The sequence below is a fragment of the Eretmochelys imbricata genome, chromosome 10 (assembly GCF_965152235.1).
Source record: "Eretmochelys imbricata isolate rEreImb1 chromosome 10, rEreImb1.hap1, whole genome shotgun sequence".
Classification (NCBI taxonomy): domain Eukaryota; kingdom Metazoa; phylum Chordata; order Testudines; family Cheloniidae; genus Eretmochelys; species Eretmochelys imbricata.
This window is the reverse complement of record NC_135581.1, coordinates 9,276,180-9,292,587: the sequence shown is the minus strand read 5'-3', so window position 1 is coordinate 9,292,587 and position 16,408 is coordinate 9,276,180. Positions and strand designations below refer to the sequence as shown.

The following is a 16,408-nucleotide window of genomic DNA, read 5'->3' as shown; positions in this document are numbered from 1 at the left end:
TGGAAATAATGTGTCAGCCCAGCTTCCTCACTCCTTGCCCCTCCCCTATCTGAAATCCCCTGTAGGTTCCTGGCCATGGGCATTTCTCTGCTCCCTGGAGGGATGGAAAGAGGGAGGGGGAGAGCCCGGGATCCAGAGCAACACGCTGGCAGCCCCAGGCCTGCAGGGCAGGGAGGCTGGGCCGGCCCCCATTGTGCCACTCAGTGCCCTGGAGTTCAGAGACTTTGGTGAGGAATCCAGCATGGACTGCAAGGCCCCAGGGGTGCAGAGCTGGGCTGCTCTGGAGTGGGGATGGCGTGAGCACCTCTCAGAGCACTGATGAGCTTTCTGGGCTTAGCATAAGAGCAGAGGGGAGCCCAGGCAGAAAGGTGACCCCAAATTCATGGCCCTGGTGTCTCCCACCTGTCATGGCCTGTAGCTCCTTTGGCTTTGCTTAAGCACATGCTGAACCTGCGGTCCTAGAGGAATTCGGGTGGGTTGCGTGGTGTCGACTTGCTGAAGTTTGTTCTAGGCAGGAAAGTGGCACGTCTCCGAGCCCCACCTCTGACCGCATCGGCAGTTGGCCGAACACCATCAATATCCGGAGCACGCCGCATGCAGTGCAATAGCCTGCACCCCCTCTTGTTCCCCAGAACTGCCCATTGGCCCCTTCCTTCATTCCCAAGCTTTGTCCTTTGCCAATCACCCAGCCCTGCTTCTACTCACCCAGCACCTCTCCGAGGCATTCACTCTATGCTCCCTCCAGCCCCCTTGTTTGTTCAGTATCAGCTGCATGCCTGGGACAAGCTTCCAGCTGCCCCTCCCCACACATTGGGGTCCCAATAAGCAGCAACTTCCCTCTGCCTTCTCAGCCCCTATCACCATATCATCTATTTAGACTGTACACTCCCCCAGGCAGGGGCTGTCTCTAACGTTTATACAGCACCTGACACAATGGGGTCCTGTTCTCGGGGGCTCAGCAGCACTACTGCATTAGATGCAACTATTCTGTGGTTGCATCCTTACACCCAGTCGCTGCTACTAGAAGGGGAAGAAGGGTGGAAGCTTTGACATCTGCTGCGCCATCAGTGCTGAGACAATTGTAGCAAAGCAGCGGCAGAATTGCACTGATCAGAAGCGGAAGGCCTTGTTCGAGGCAGCTTTTGTATTTTGCACCCTCAGGGGCCCAGAGAAGCAGCCCTTGGAAGCAACTTTTTTTTTTAAAATAATTGCTTTAAACAGTAATTAGCTGCAGCATCAGATTTCTCAGGGCTTTGCGCCCCAGCCCAGCTGCTTTCACTTGACCCCTAATTCTCCCTGGTGTAATTAAACCAGCAAGAGGGGGCAGCCAGTAAGGAAAGTGGATGTGGACAGCAGTGGTGTGAAGAGCAGATTGCAGAGTGAAAGGAGGGGGCTGCGTTTGTGCTATAAATGATCTTGGAAAATCCCAGCTCCTGCTCCCTGCTGCTAAACACACACAGTTACAGAGAGGAGCTAGCCAGCAATCCCTTGTGCTCTCCAGCTCTGGGGTCAAGGGTGCTCCCTGGTGCATTAAGATCACTAGCACTAGGGCTGCATCTCACAGCGCACCCTAGAGTAAAAGCAGCAACTGGCCCACGCGTAAGGCTCCTGGAGAAGGCCTCATCCCGCTCCTGGCCACGCTCCATTGCCCCCAAGGGAGCAGTTGAAGAGGCAGGCGTGGTTCACACCACAGATTCCCTTTCATCTGGGGTAGGCTTTTCTCTGAGCTTGGGAGCCAAGGCCTGATGGTGTTTTCTGAGGCGTTTGCTCAGCTGTTTTGAAAAAAGGCAGGCTTTGTTATTGTGTCTTGCGAGGCTGCGTTCCCTGAAGGTCAGCTTCCCTACTGTGTGCATCTGCTGCAATCTTTCATTAGCCACCTCCCCACCCCGAAGAGTCATGGGTAAGCAGTACGATTGCTCCCTCTGTGCTCAAGCCAGACAAGCTTCCTCAGCAACTCTGCTAAGCATCTCCTTCCATTCCAGACCTGGATCCCCACTCAGCTCCGCCTTAGCTAAAGCAGCCGCTGCTCTTTGCATGTGAAAGTCTCAAATACAGTCTGCCTGCCCTTCCAAAGAGTCGGTGGGGTTGTTGCAGCCAAGTCTATGGCGGCCATTCATACTATCTGAACACTCCCCTTACTATTACTGGTAGTACAGCAGTTCCTGGAAACCCTGACAGATCAGAGCCTCGATGTGCAAGGTACTGTACAAACCCACAACTGGAATTCTGCTCTCCAGCACTAGAAAGCGGCTACAGTAAACCTCTCTTCTACTTCTGATGGGGCTGACTTATACCACTGACTCAACTAGCATTTCAGACGGCTTTGGGCCAGAGTCTCAATGTTTGTTTCATGGGAGTGATTCCCAGCACAACCAGGTGCCCACAACCCCCCCTAAGGCCAGGAGTTAATCAGAAAATAATCAGGCCTCAGTATTTAAGCACAATCCCAGAGAGTGCCAATGACATGGCTGCGTCTTTTATGTAATAGGGACCCTTGAGTATGCACTTAAATGCTACAGTGACTGGTACTCTAGAAGCACCAAAGAGCCCAGCTTCCTTATTGCCAGCACCATTCATAGAGAAGATGCTTCAATAGGTAAGCTAGAATTTACTTAGTTCTAGATGGGGCTGGTAGCACAACCCTTATTATAAGACCTTCTTTTCTGTTGCTTGTAACTTTGCCAAAGCCTGCGGAGTGGAGAATGGGCCTGGGATGGGAAGCCAGGGGCAAAAGGACAAGGACAGGTTGGAAAAGGGGTCAAGCTTGGGGGAAACTCAGCAATGCCTGTGCCTTTTACAGCACACTCCCCTCCAGAGCCTGGCATGGAAGCCCACACTCCTGAGCCTCACCCTCCCTCTGCTGTCAGCAAATATCTGTGAAGCCCACTGGCACAGTGTCTCCCATCCCTTTCTTGCTCTGGTCCACATGGAGAATGATAACCTACTATTGCTATCAGGTTACACTGTTAGCTCAAGTCGCAGAGGTTGGTGCAGCGGAGCTAGAAGTTTCAATCCTGCTGAAGACCCATGCAGGTCCCAACGTGATGGCATATGCTGGAATTTTTTTCAGCTTGCTTTTTCTCAAGTCTCTCACAAACGCACACAAACCTGATCTTAAAAGAACATCCAGGTTGCAAAGTCAAGCACTCAAAAATTCGGTAATACCAGAATAACGGTTGTCTGTGCAACCTTAATTCAGCCCCCTTGTGCATATGCATGACAAGTTTTCAATTACGGAATATCATCCTAGTTTTCCCACAGGACCCCTGCCTCATTCAGTGCCCAAGATGGACCTGCTCTGTGGATGACCCAGGCTGCAGGATGACCATAGGATCCCTGCCTCATTTGCTGCAGAAGTTGGCAGGGAAGCAATGGATGAGGCAGGCCATTGCAGGAAGAAAAAGGAAAGTCTCATGGTTAAGACGGTTGAAAGTTGCACGGGAGAACTGGATTGTATCCTGGTCTCTGCCAGAGTTTCTATGCGTGGCTACACAAGTCCCTTAAAACAAACTTTTCCACGGCTTGTGCGTGCCTCATTTTCTGGAGGCCTGGCTTGAGATCTGTTGGCCTGATTTGTAGAAGTGCAGAGTCCTCGGAGGAGCAACTGAAGTCAATGGGAGTTGTGCTACCCAGTGCTATAGAATGCTAAGTACTCTGAAAACCCAGGTCCTAGCTGTCTCAAACTGGGTACCTAAAATTAGTGGATACTTTTCACCTTAAACTCTGGCTCAGCTCCCCACCCGTAAAATGGGGCTAGCCCAACACCGCCATCTCATGGGAGCGTTGTAAAGATTAATAAATGAATGTTGGTGAAGCACTCAGATACTAATGATGTGTGGCAGAGAAGAGCCCATGAGGAAATTAATAATTCTGTCTTCAGAGCAGGGTTTGAATAGCGTGCAAGGAGAAAACCAAATACTGACTAGCTGCTTACTGGCTGAGACCCATCAGTCCTGTGCGCTGAATGAGCCAGGGGTCCTCCGGGGAAAAAAACGGGTAGCGGATCACGTAATTAAAAAACTTGTCATGCATCTACACTCAAGGGTGCTGAATTAAGGCTGCAAAGGCACCTTTAATCTGGCCTTGCCTAACTTGCGAGCACTTGATTTTGCAACCTTGTTTTTTAACCTACGTTTGTAGATGTGTGTGTGTGTGTGTGTGTGTGTGTGTGTGTGTGTGTGTGTAATTCGACCTCCTAGAAAACGAGCTGAGCTGAGAGGGAGGAATTAAATGTACTAACAAGACAGGGAAGAGTGCACAATCTATGCCGAAGCAGCACAGCAAGCTGTCTACTGCATTACTGTGGAGCCTCTCAGTGTGAGGGCCTGCACGCTAAAGTACAGTGAACCTGCAGCTTCCACAGAGCCAGCCGCGCAGCTGGAGAGCGGGGGATGCGGGAGGCACAGAGCCTTTGAAATGCCTGGCTAATCTTTCTGGATTTGCCTGTTAATTATCCACACAAAGCTGCCCGGCTGCTTAATGGGACTGGGGACGGTTCTGTTCTCCTGGGGAGGGGAAAAAAATTCACTCCCTAGGAGAAAGGGGAGGGAAAAAATAAATGTAACCTCCCCACCCAAACAAAGCTACTTACCTGGCATTAGGAGCAAGCCCCTCAGTAGGGAGATGGGATGGGCAGTGACAACGCCACAACTCAGAAAGTCAGTTTAACCCTTTTCAGAGTAGCAGCCGTTTTAGTCTGTATTTGCAAAAAGAAAAGGAGGACTTGTGGCACCTTAGAGACTAACCAATTTATTTGAGCATAAGCTTTCATGAGCTACAGCTCACTTCATCGGATGCATAACCCTTCCTGCTCCCATCCCCAAAACAGTACAAGGAGACCGCAACTGGGCCCTATTGTTTTGGTTTGAGCCAGAGAAGATAAGATCATTGTGTAGCTTAGACCAGACACCAGGGAGGGAGTTACTGAAGCTAGTCACTGAGGCCACATCTCAACTAGGGAAAAAAGGGGGTTGATTTCTTTTTAATGTATGCGCCCGCACACCGCACCACAGCCCCCCTATAGCTATGAAGTAAAATCCCTCCCAAATCAAGGCAAGCGACAGTTTTATCTCAGTGTGGCCCGTAGAGGTAAAAACCGTGGGTGGGAGAGAAGGGGGAGGACAGCTACATTGAGCTAAGGCAGCACTGGCCTTGTCTGTACAGGGATTATATGACCTATATCTCCCCTCTGCCCGTGGTCTGCGCCAAGAATCGCAGAAGAGAGGGTTTGGAAAGCCAGGACTTGACAAGAGCATGGAGTCTCAACGTAAATGCTTTCTGATGCCTGCTCCCCTCATCCCGTATGTCACAACCATTTTTGCCTGTTCCTTCCATGATTTTAGAGCCAAGTCTAGCTCTGCGCATGAAGCTGGCTGTGGTTTTTTGTAACACTGCCCCTGCCCCATAGTATGAGTTCACACTTCCCTATTTTTACTTGCTTTTTGGGGCTCAGGGACCCTTCCCCCACACATTTATGGGGCTGAAGCCAAATGAAAAATGCCCAGATAAATGACAAAGAAGAGAGTCAGGGAAGTCTCCCACAGTCCCCTGCCTCCAACCGTCTCTCCACTCTTCCTGTCTCAGTCCGTCGCTAGGCTGCCAGTATGGACATTTCCTCTTTCATTTCCTAGTTCTATTTTAAACATTCACACCACAAAGCAGCCAGAGCATACAGGTGAATATGGCCCTGAAAATCCAGATAGGCTAGAGCAGGGCTTCTCACACTGGGGGTCAGGACCCCCCAGGGGGTTGTGAGGTTATTGCATGGGGGGGTCGTGAGCAGCCAGCCTCCACCCCAAACCCCGCTTCACCTCCAGCATTTATAATGGTGTTAAATATATGAAGTGTTTTTAATTTATAAGGGCGGGGGTGTCTCACTCAGAGGCTCGCTATGTGAAAGGGGTCACCAGTACAAAAGTTTGAGAACCCCTGGGCTAGAGTGTGTCTACACATGTTGATGCAGTGCTTTTAAAGGACTACTTTACATGATTAGTCCTGCTTCACACAGCAATGAGAGAATGGAAGCCATTTTACATCCCGTTCTCGTTTTCCTTTCAGGCTTTTGGAACACATCAAGCTTTTACAGGAGGCTCGAATGTTTTGCCGACTAACTTGCACAGTTTTTAACCATTCTGACTGAAACCTGGTACGAGAATTATGGTTGGTCTCTGCTTTCTACCAGCTGTCGCCTATAATTATCCTCAAACTCCAACCAACCAGCTTCTCATGGACATTGATGGAGCAATGAAAAGCACAGAAGTGAAAGCCAGAGTGCACAAAAATTTATTTACAAAAAATTCAAATTACAATATTATACAGGGACTTTTTACACACAGAATTAGAACAGTTTTCTACCAGAGGGTAAAGAAAAATATTTTTTTTTTTAATAAACCACCTATTCATTTTCAGCTATTGCTATACAAAGTTGCAGAACATGCACAATTTGTCTTTACAAGGTTGGTTTTTTTTTTCGTTTTTAATATAACGTTTTGCTAAGTGCAAATACCAAATTTCTCTCTCCACCTTTAAGGCAAGTAAAATGGGACACTGCAATTAATCATAAAAAGTACCAGTCATAACATCGATCTGGGCCCACAAGACATCTCCCATCTCCCTTTGAAGAACATTGAGGTTTTAAAGGGGGCAAAGGTTATGTCTAAACTGTTTTAAAAAAAAAAAAAAAGCCTGCAGCAGCGAGTTTCACAACTCAGCTGGGGCTCTCTGGGGCTCAAAACAGCAGCGTAGATGTTCAGACGCAGGCTGGAGCCTGGGCTCAGAAACTCAGTGAGGGAGGAGGGTCTCAGATCCTAGCCTCCAGCCCATGCCTGAACAGTTACACTGCTATTCTGAGCCCCGAGAGCCCATGTCAGTTGACCCAGGCTCTGAGACTCGCTGTGGTGGGTCTTATTTTGCAGGGGAGATGTACCCATAAAAACACCAGGTAAATCCAAAACATGGAATTTTCTGGTTTTAATTGTGCAGGAAATGGTTTGTTCTTTAAGCGGAGAAACATCCCCATTAACCCAACTGTTGCTAGAAGACAATGGAGGGCTCTAAAATCACCAGTTAGGATGACAGAGAAGGAGAGGTCCCACATTTCTCTGCAGGGCAATTCCTAGTCCAGAGCTTTCTCTGTGACAGGAGCCCCACCACAGACCCAGAAAGGACCGAAAGGTGAAATGCAGGGGCGATGCTGGGCGAAGAGCTGATCTGATCTCTCTGGACTGCCTGTAGCCGCCCACAGGACTTGATGTTGGTTTCATGCAATGGGCCCTGATTTCTCTCCTCGCAGACACAAAACGGGCCTTCACCATTGTGATGGGAGAAAGAATTCTCTCCTTCCCTTCAGCAGGGCTGCGCTAGGACTGCCCATGGAGAGACATCAGGCGCACACATGCTTCAGGAACATCTCAGCGAAGGCTCCTCATCACCACAACGTCCCCAAACACTACCGAGGGGGGATCCTGCCTCCTTTGACGTGAAGATAGGAAAGTCAGGAGGCTTGCCGTGCGCCATCAAATCCAGAGGGTACAAAGTTTGCTCATGTAGTGGGAACCAGTGCTCACCGTTAACACAGAAGACTAAAAACTGGTCAAGTACAGACACTAGACCTTCCTTGGCTACTTTGCCAAGTGCCTCTCTTCCCATTTCCAGCCTTTCCCTGCACAGGCCTTTATATATATTTTATATATATTTTAAAAACACACAAAAGCCAGGAGTTTGAGCCAGGCCATTATTTTTGTTAATGGTCTATATTCTAGGGTTTCAATATGGCTGTGTGCAAGTGGCCACACCACTTCTATTTTTGCACGGTGATAGGCATTTGCTATACTATTGGTCAAGCACTGAGGCTGAAATTCGCTTGAGTGATTGGTACAGTACAATAGAATCCAAACACTCATGCTGTCCAAGCAGTTTTGCTGAACTCAGACTGACAGAGGGGAACTAAAAAAAAAAAACGTAGTAACTACCGTATAAAATTGAATCTTTCCACCCAAAAATTAAACCTAACAAAAATTACAGAGAGTTGGTACCACCACCCACTTCAAAGATATGGCTCAGTTGTGAGTGGTGGGTCTGGTTGTTTCCAGCTCTTTTTTGTGGTGACAGACGTTCACTACAGGAGTCTATTGTAGATATGGAGAGAGACGCGCACATATGGCCAAAGATTCATAACCTCAAATTTTTAACTGGAGAGTGCTTCCAGCTATGAAACCATCCCCAAATAGTCTCTTCTACTGTAACTGCACATGCAGGAATGGGGGGGGGGAAGTGTAGGGAAAAGCAATTTATATTTAACTGGATTTGAAAGAACAGTAATTGTGCTTGATAAGCAGAGTATTCGAGAGTCCCTGTGCAACACACTTGAAGAATGAAGGACACAGACTCCCCAAAGGCACTGGGTATTAGAATTAGTACCTGCTTCATCTGAGGCTTTCAAAGAACAATTGCTTTATTTAGGAAGTATTTGAATGGCGGCGAGGAGGCAGCAGACTCACTCCAGTGGGCCAGGTTTGTTTTGGATGAAGGCCCCGACCATGGTTTGGAAAGCCAGCTCAGCGATCAAGATTTCCCATGCTCCTATTTCTCAAATACTCCTATTAGCTGTACCAGCACCACTGCCAGCATGCTAAGGTGACCACCGGCGTCCTGCCAGGGGAAGTACTTTCTTTAGGACGTCAGCTGAGCCAGTTCCTAAGCCAACAAGCTGTTTCAGCTATGGTGCCCTCCCCTCCCACAATGAGATTCCAGATAAACTTATCAGACTGAGGAGGTCCGTGAGATGAGCATTCTGCAAAGGCAGCAGCCCTTAGTCAGGAGATGCTCCATGCTGCTTAGAGATGTAGTTGTTAGAAATACATGTCTGAAGCATCATACAGGAGACACCAACTGGGCTCCCCTGTACCCATGTGCATGCTGCTTTGTTTCTATTACTTTTTTTAAAAACAACCCTCCCAAGGGACTTGGCCCCTTTTTTCTTTACAATTTGTAAAACCAGTAACAGGGGGTCAGGGCTTTTCTGCTCATGTCTCTCAGGATGAAACGAAGGGCCAGCTGACAAAGGTAAAATTCACCCTACCTTGGCACTCTTGGATCCCTGATTGAACTACTTCCTTAAGACCCAACTTCATGCCTCTAGTCTCCCAGCTGAGCGAGGAAAACAAGAAAAGACTCCTTCTGAAATACATTAGCCTTATTCCTTCATTGGCTAGACAGGTCACAGTATAGCATGCGGAGCACCGCCTCCGCAGCAAGAGCCGAGGTGGACTGGCAGCCCGGGACACTACTCCTCGATTCAATTAGACAAGACACAAAGCTAAGCTCCATCTCCAGTGCGGGCACTGACCAGCTAGAGGGACAGCAGAAGCTCCGCTCTGTGCACGAGGGATGGCACGTTCCAGGCACGTTCTTGAAGCAGGGTACGAAGCGGTAGGACTCGTTCTGCATACACAGCTGCCGCCGTGCGGAGGGGAAGGCATATGGCAGAGCGCTTTCAACCGAACTACTGAGAAACTGCAAAAGTGGCTAGGAAGTGCGCACATCCAATCTGCCCTCCATCCCCGTCCCAAACACAGTCTGTCAACATGGCTGCCCATGGCTACTGAGGGGATCATTCAGTATAAGGTGCAGATTTAAACCTGAATAAAAAACAGCTGAGCAGCATTCGGTAAGCCACTACGTCCCCTAGACTATTTTTTAAATTAAAAAGTCTTAGCAGCAATGTCAACAAATAGTTAACGGTGTGGTGAACAACTCTACATTGGCAACAGCACTCGACAACCTGAAACAAATAGTTAACAGGGCATCTCTCAGCCTATACATAACATCTGGGAGTGGAGAAATTGTATCAGCTCCAAAAAGGATGAAAACATCCACTGTGCAAGGTCCTCGGGGAGACTATCCCACTACTGATAGCAATGTCCTCCTCACAGCCCAGCCAGGGATTGCTCGCTGCCATATTCCTTCTGAGAGTACACCCTGCCCATGACAGCACAGCCAGCCACTCTTGTTTGCCCTCCTCCTGGTGCCTCCTGCAGCTGCCAGTCACAGACTTCCCAGCGCCCTGGTTCACTGCCTGCTCAATGCCCAAAGAGACGCTGCTTGCAGAGAGGGCAAATCGGACAGATTAGTGAGGCAAGGCAGACACCTGCAAAGAAATCTTGGGTGTTAACTTCCAGGGAGGGAAATCAAAAGAGGGGAGATTAATTCGATCTGGTTCCTAACAGCAACAACAACAAATACCAAACAGTTTGGGAGACAGCTGTGTGATGAAGTGGTTGGTTGGTTTTTTTTAACTAGACAACCACAGTTGTGGAAGGATATTCTGATAGTTTCATCTTCCACTCTGTTCCTTCCAGTCACTACAGCAAGGGTGCGGGGGGAAGGCTTGTGCCTGCAAAGCTGCAGCTCTAGCATAAGATGTACCCATTTGACACAGGCAGCTTCAAGCCTTCCACCCCATCCTTCTAGTCTACCTCATCCCTCACTTGGCTTATTCACATGCAGTCTGCAGCCAAACCACAATACTGCCCCAGAGTCAAACACGGCTCCCAGTTCAAGCCAGCCAGAGCCTGCTCAACTCAGGTCACAGGTAAAGCAGGAGTGAGCCTGATTGCCTGAAGGAGTTTGCCACACTGCTTCTTAAAGGAAAACTGGTCCTCCTAAGCATCCCTTTTGCTAAGCTCAGCAGTATTACAGTTTGAAGTTGATTAAACTGATTTTCTTCAGAAGTTTATTAAATGTGTCGAAAGGGGTATTTTGCTGCTTAGAGTACGTATGCCTACACTAGAACCGGAGGTGTAATTTCCGGCTCGGTTAGACATACCCGCATCACCTCTGATTGAGGTGCTGTAGCTGCGGTGGCAGAGCAGCTCGCCCATCCTGCTGCTCATGAGACTCTAGATATGTGCTCGGGCAGCTCGCCCAGCCCGTTGCTCATGCTGCTGCGGCTACACTGCTATTTTTAGCACACTAGCGTCATCAAGCCAGAGAAGGTACGTCTACACCAACCGGAAAGTACGCCTCCAGATCCAGAGCAGCGGTACCCTAACGATGATAGCACCTCTGATCAGTTTCCAGCCCATTTTAAAGTGATTTAAACATGCACGGAAAGCCGTGGGCCCAGGTTTTCAGAGCTGGATGTGTGCACAGTGTATGTATACAGTTACCAGGCTTGCATGCACAACAGCACTAAATGTACACAATCGGTTACTGCACCGGGGGGCATGGAGTTTAGCCCCTATGCAACTCTGAATCCGGGCCTTCATGTTTATCTTCTGAACAATTTGTATGTTTCTACCAACTGTTACAACCAAGATTTTCCTAAATGACTAGTGATTATGTGTGCCCAACTTGAGACACTGAAAAGGACCCTGTGTTCCAGGCAGTATTGGCTACTCATCCTTTGAAAAATCATGCCCCCTTTAAGAGGTCTCAGGTTAGACACTCCAAATCAAGCATCATTTCTGAAAGTCGTGGCCTTACAATACTAAGCCAGGTTGCAAAGTGGTTTGTAGACTCTTTCTTTGAGCTGCTGTGCTGTGGCATGAGTGGTACTTCGCAGCCAGATGGCTTCTGCATCCTAGCACTGGACTCTCACCATGACAGGCGCTTCCGGGCTAAGCAAAATGGTTGTAGATTTGCTTGTACAGACTCCTGTTGTCAGGGCAATCGCAGGTTGCAGTAAAAACCTGGGACTATTCTCCGAGGGATAATCAGTCCCGATGCTCAGATTCACCCCTTTTCCTTCACGCCTGGATAATACTGGGGAGGACACAGCTGAATCTTATTACCAGCATCTGAATAATTTCAAGCTGCCCCACATCACCTTCCCTTCCAGCTAGCCTTTGCATTAAATAGAGGGGCACTGCTTTTGCAGATAGGAAGGTAAGTTTTTGGCACAAGGGGTGGGCCGAATGGCTACATTCCCATGTAGCATCACTTCCCTCTGAATGGTTGACTGAACAGCCTTTGTGAAACAGAAAGACCCTCAGAGTTCCCCTGGCCTGAACTATGCACCCTCTTACTGCCCAAAGCGTGGGCAGCATGGTTAGAAGATTCGAGAGAACCAAATGTTGAACTACGAAGATTTAAACACCATAGAAGCCTTAAATACTGTGCATGGGGGGAGGGGAATCTAGATCTGTACCTCTTGCAGCAGGCTGAAATGATGGGGGACAGAGGGGAGGGTGGTGGTGGGGCCAGCGTGGCTTCTCCTTGCAGACTCCATTACTAGTGCTGTTTGAACTGGATCAGAACCGATGCCGAGGCTGCGGACCAAAGTGCATAGGCAAGTTGTGCTCCAGCTGAACATTGATCTGGGGGAAATCGTAGTTCACCCGCATGTTAGGCAGTGGGGGCACGTATGGGGCAGGGATGGGTCCGATGTTCAGGGGTATGTTGTTGTACAGTGGGCGGACAGGAGGCAGTGGGAAGGGTGGATGCACGAAGGGATAAGGGGGCATTCGGGGCTGATGGAGGTTCTGAGGGACTGGTCTTGGGATGACTTCAACTCTCTGGATTTTCTCCACAGGCTTTTCCACAGGAGGGCCGATCCTCTTGAAACTGCTTTCTGCAAAGAAATTAAAAACAGAACTTTAGAAACACCCTAGGCCGGAGCAGAAACTCCCTCCTCTGCTCACAGGGAGGTTCTTCAGTTCCAGCTGCGGGAGCGTGCGCTGTTCATGTACGGATCAACTAGGAGCTCTAGCAAGAAGCAGGCATGGGGCGGACAGGTGCAGCTCTACCACTGCATTTGGATCCTCGGCTTGCAGCACTTCTATCCTTCTAGCACTGAGGTTATGGGCAGAGGCTTCCAGCTCTGTCAATTCTGATGGTAGCAGGGAGTAACCCTGGCTCTAGAGAGAACGGTTACAGACCTACAGTAACTGTGATTCTCCAAGATTTAGTCGGCGTTGATCCCACGGTTGGCGCCCATGTGCCACGTGAGAATGGACGTCTGAGTAGCACTCTCTGTCAGGGCTCGGCATGCACCCTGGGCCTCTTCACCAGGGCATAAAGGGTGGAGTGGCCACAGCCCTAACTCAGTAGCACTGGCTTTGAACTGCAAGGGCTCGGAGGACTGAATAGCAGGGATGGAGGGTGCAATTTCCTGCAATATCTTAGGGAGATCTTACAGTATTAAGTTTATGTATCATTGTGGGCCAGGGATGGTATGCAATTCCATGGGGGAGGGTGAGCACAGCTCCTCCATGAGCTAGGACCAGTGGGGGGTGATTATGCAAATTCACTTAGGTTGTAACACCACCAGAGATATGCCACCACCTGGAGAGGTTCGCATATACTGGTTCAAATTGGATTCTCCAGAGACCAACAGAGAAAAGACTTCTTAATAAACCGCTTGAGTTTAAACTGACTCAGGGCCTGTTTTCTGATCCAGCAAAGGGGCAGGACCTTCTGTTTAAGGGGGCTTTCCAATCCTTCCTTCCCCACACTCCAACACATACTAATTATTAATAAGGGGTAGCCTTGAGCTGCTCAGGATTGTGGATTTGTCTCAAGAGGCTTTGTGTTGTCTATCCTTATCCGAGGACACCAAGCTCTGCCTAGAGTCTCTGCCTGCAAATTCAAACCAAGTCCGGTGCCGGACTTCAGTGTCAGAGGTGTTGGTGGCTGTTTGATGCTGTCGTTTGTTTTGGGTGCAGGAGGCAACTGTGTTGGTTCCTCTCTTGATGTCATCTTCTCTCCGCCAGTCTTGGGCATAGCCTGTCTGCTGCGGGATTCTGGCTTGTCTCTCAGATGTTGCTAGTGGACAAGTCTCTCCCAGGTCTGAAGAGACCTTCATGGATTGTTCCAGAAGCTGGAGTCTGAGCCATGCAGCTCACACACCCTCGGGGAAAGTGAAAGGCACAGGGAGCATCTGCTGGTATGGTGACTCTAGACAGAAGGTATGCTCACCATGACTATCTTTTAAAGGAATCCAGCAGTTTGCAAACTGTGGGTGGGGACCCCAATGTGGGTCACGACCCCGTTTTAATGGGATCACCAGGGCTGGCGTTAGACTTGCTGGGGCCTGGATCTGAAGCCAGAAGTTTGAGCCCCACCACCCAGGGCTGAAGCTCTCAAACTTTGGCTTTGCCCCCCCCCCCCAGGGGGACAGGGCTCAGGCTTTTACCCCCCACTCCCTCCGCCTGGGGTAGAGGGGCTCGGTCTTCGGTCCCCCTTCCCAGGGTCATGTAGTAAATTTTTTTTTTTGGGGGGGGGGGGAGGAAGGGGGTCAGAGGTGGGTTGCAGTGAAATGAAGTTTGAGAAACCCTGGATTAGCCCATCATAGGATGGGCAGGACTTGAAGCCTACAATTTCAAGTTTGCCATGCTAAGGAGCCCTGTGGAAGATGTGTGGGTGTACAGAGGGTCTAGCCATCAATATGTAGTCCAGACACGTCGATAGGATTACAGTGGATGAAGATGATAATAAAAGTTCTGAATAGTTCAGGTTTAAAGAAAATTTAGTCAAAGCTACCAACTAGCAGGTCAGGCACTTGCCAGGCTCTGTCTCACTGCCAAGGGCTGTAAGAGGGAAATGGGAGAGGGGTAGTATCCACCCTGCCCTGTATGCCCTCATACGGGAGCAAGAGGAGGCACAAGGAATGCACATGTGCAGCTCTGCTGACACTGCTCCTCAAATTTCTGGTCTTGCAAGCATGAGGCACACGCAACCCTAAAGTGGGATCGACAGACAGATACTCCGCGAAGAACACTGATTTCTAATTACATCCTTTGCTGGATGGCAACAACTCTCAGAGAACTGCTCTGGTTTTCAGAGGTGCTGAGCGGCACTGGCATGCCTAGCAGAGCTTTGCAGGGAAGAGCATGGCACATCAGCATTACACTAGTTTTGAATCTGTAGCTGTCAGATACCTAAGGAGATTCCTGCTCTTCCAGAATCCCCTCCCAGCTGCACTCATAGAATATCTAAATACACGGGACTGTGGACTCCTCTCCCCTTCCATACCACACCTGTATGGGTAGAATCCCCCTTGGCTCCAGTGCAGGGAATCCCTCACCCCACAGAACTGTCCAGGCCCCGCTCTTTTAGGTTTGGACAATGAGGAGTACAAGGGGAGGCCCTAGTTGGGAGAGACTAGTTTTGTGGCTTTCCCTCAATTCGGTTCCTGATTCATCTTCATTTAGGTCTTATGAACTTCCTCCACGGCTTCCTGTCTTTGTTTTCATTTAATTTCGAAGACCAGAATCCGTCACAATTCAGATAATTTAGTTAAAAGACAACAGATTTTTGGACCGAGAAGTCTGACTTTCCTCTCCCTCTTCCTCAGGGGGAGCTCTTGGAGCTGGGAGGAGCCTCCGTTTTCTCTCCCACACTGTCCAAGAATGGGGAGTGGCATAGTCTCCTGCCCTGAGTAGCCCACAAGCTGGAGCAACAGTGAGGCACAGAAATTTTCAACCAGTGTCATTTAGGCCTTTTCTGACCACCCCCAGGGTTAACGGCTTCAGCTCTAGAAGACACCCCAGCAAAGATCCCTATGCCCTGTCTCTACTAGCATTCCCACCACTGTGCAAGGCTTTTCATCCTTGTATTGCCAGAGTTGGCCTCTGGGGTCATATATTGTAGCCACCCCCCTTTTGGCTAAGGACCAGAAAACATTTCCTTTAGAAACAACTGAAAACTCCTTAAGCTAAAGTGGTCACTTGAGAGACAAAGCACACCCTTCTGAGGCAATCCCAATATCTACAAGACAAGAGGACCAGAAAACAAAACTAGTTCCTGCCTGGCAGATCAGAGCCATTACCTACTATGGACACAGCTAGGGCAGTCAGAAGTTTTTGTACAATATGAAACCAACAAACTTCTGTAGCAATACTCCAAATGAGACTTATTAGAGTGCTGTTATTACAAGGGAATTTGCAAAGAGCCTGGCCTTTGAAGATGCAACTAGGGACCAGAGACTCACCAGCAGCTTAGAAGCGCTTGCTCTCTCCTGGTGCCTCTAAAATCCACCCTGGATCCTCAGTTTTGTATGAGGGCAATTACATGACCTACCTCCATTTTTCTTCTTTTGCTCCTCTTCAGCCTCCTTCTGAATCTCCTGGATTATCTTCTCATCATCTTCCTAAATTACAAGGAAATAAACAAACGAACAGGTTAATAAACCAGTTACTGCTGCAAACAGATCTCTGCATTCTGACCAGGGCTAATGCAGTTTTGTGTGAGTGTTAAAAGTGAAACTGGCAGAGTGGTCCCCTTGCATCATCAACAATAGCAGTACTGCAGAACCGATTCTGTACAGAATCCAAGCCTACTCCATGGAGAATAATTTAGAGCCCTCGGATTGCTTTTCAGCTGGATCAGTGTTAAAATTCACCAGCTTGACAAACCAGAGTGCAGCAGCGAAACACTCTCTCGCGTCCGGAAGAGTTGTTGGAGTGCT

The 16,408-nt window shown here is 49.0% G+C and overlaps 1 protein-coding gene across 1 annotated transcript in view; it reads right to left on the bottom strand.

The window, feature by feature from the left end:
• Positions 1 to 6,266: 6,266 nt before the first annotated feature.
• Positions 6,267 to 16,408, bottom strand: part of RNF216 (ring finger protein 216) — a 120,234-nt gene continuing 110,092 nt past the window's right edge. The window contains exons 16-17 of the mRNA XM_077827914.1: positions 16,021 to 16,090; positions 6,267 to 12,571 (exon numbers count right to left, since the gene is read on the bottom strand). Of these exons, the coding sequence (XP_077684040.1) occupies positions 12,252 to 12,571; positions 16,021 to 16,090 (390 nt within the window). The 3' untranslated portion in view covers positions 6,267 to 12,251. The remainder of the gene's footprint in view (positions 12,572 to 16,020; positions 16,091 to 16,408) is intronic.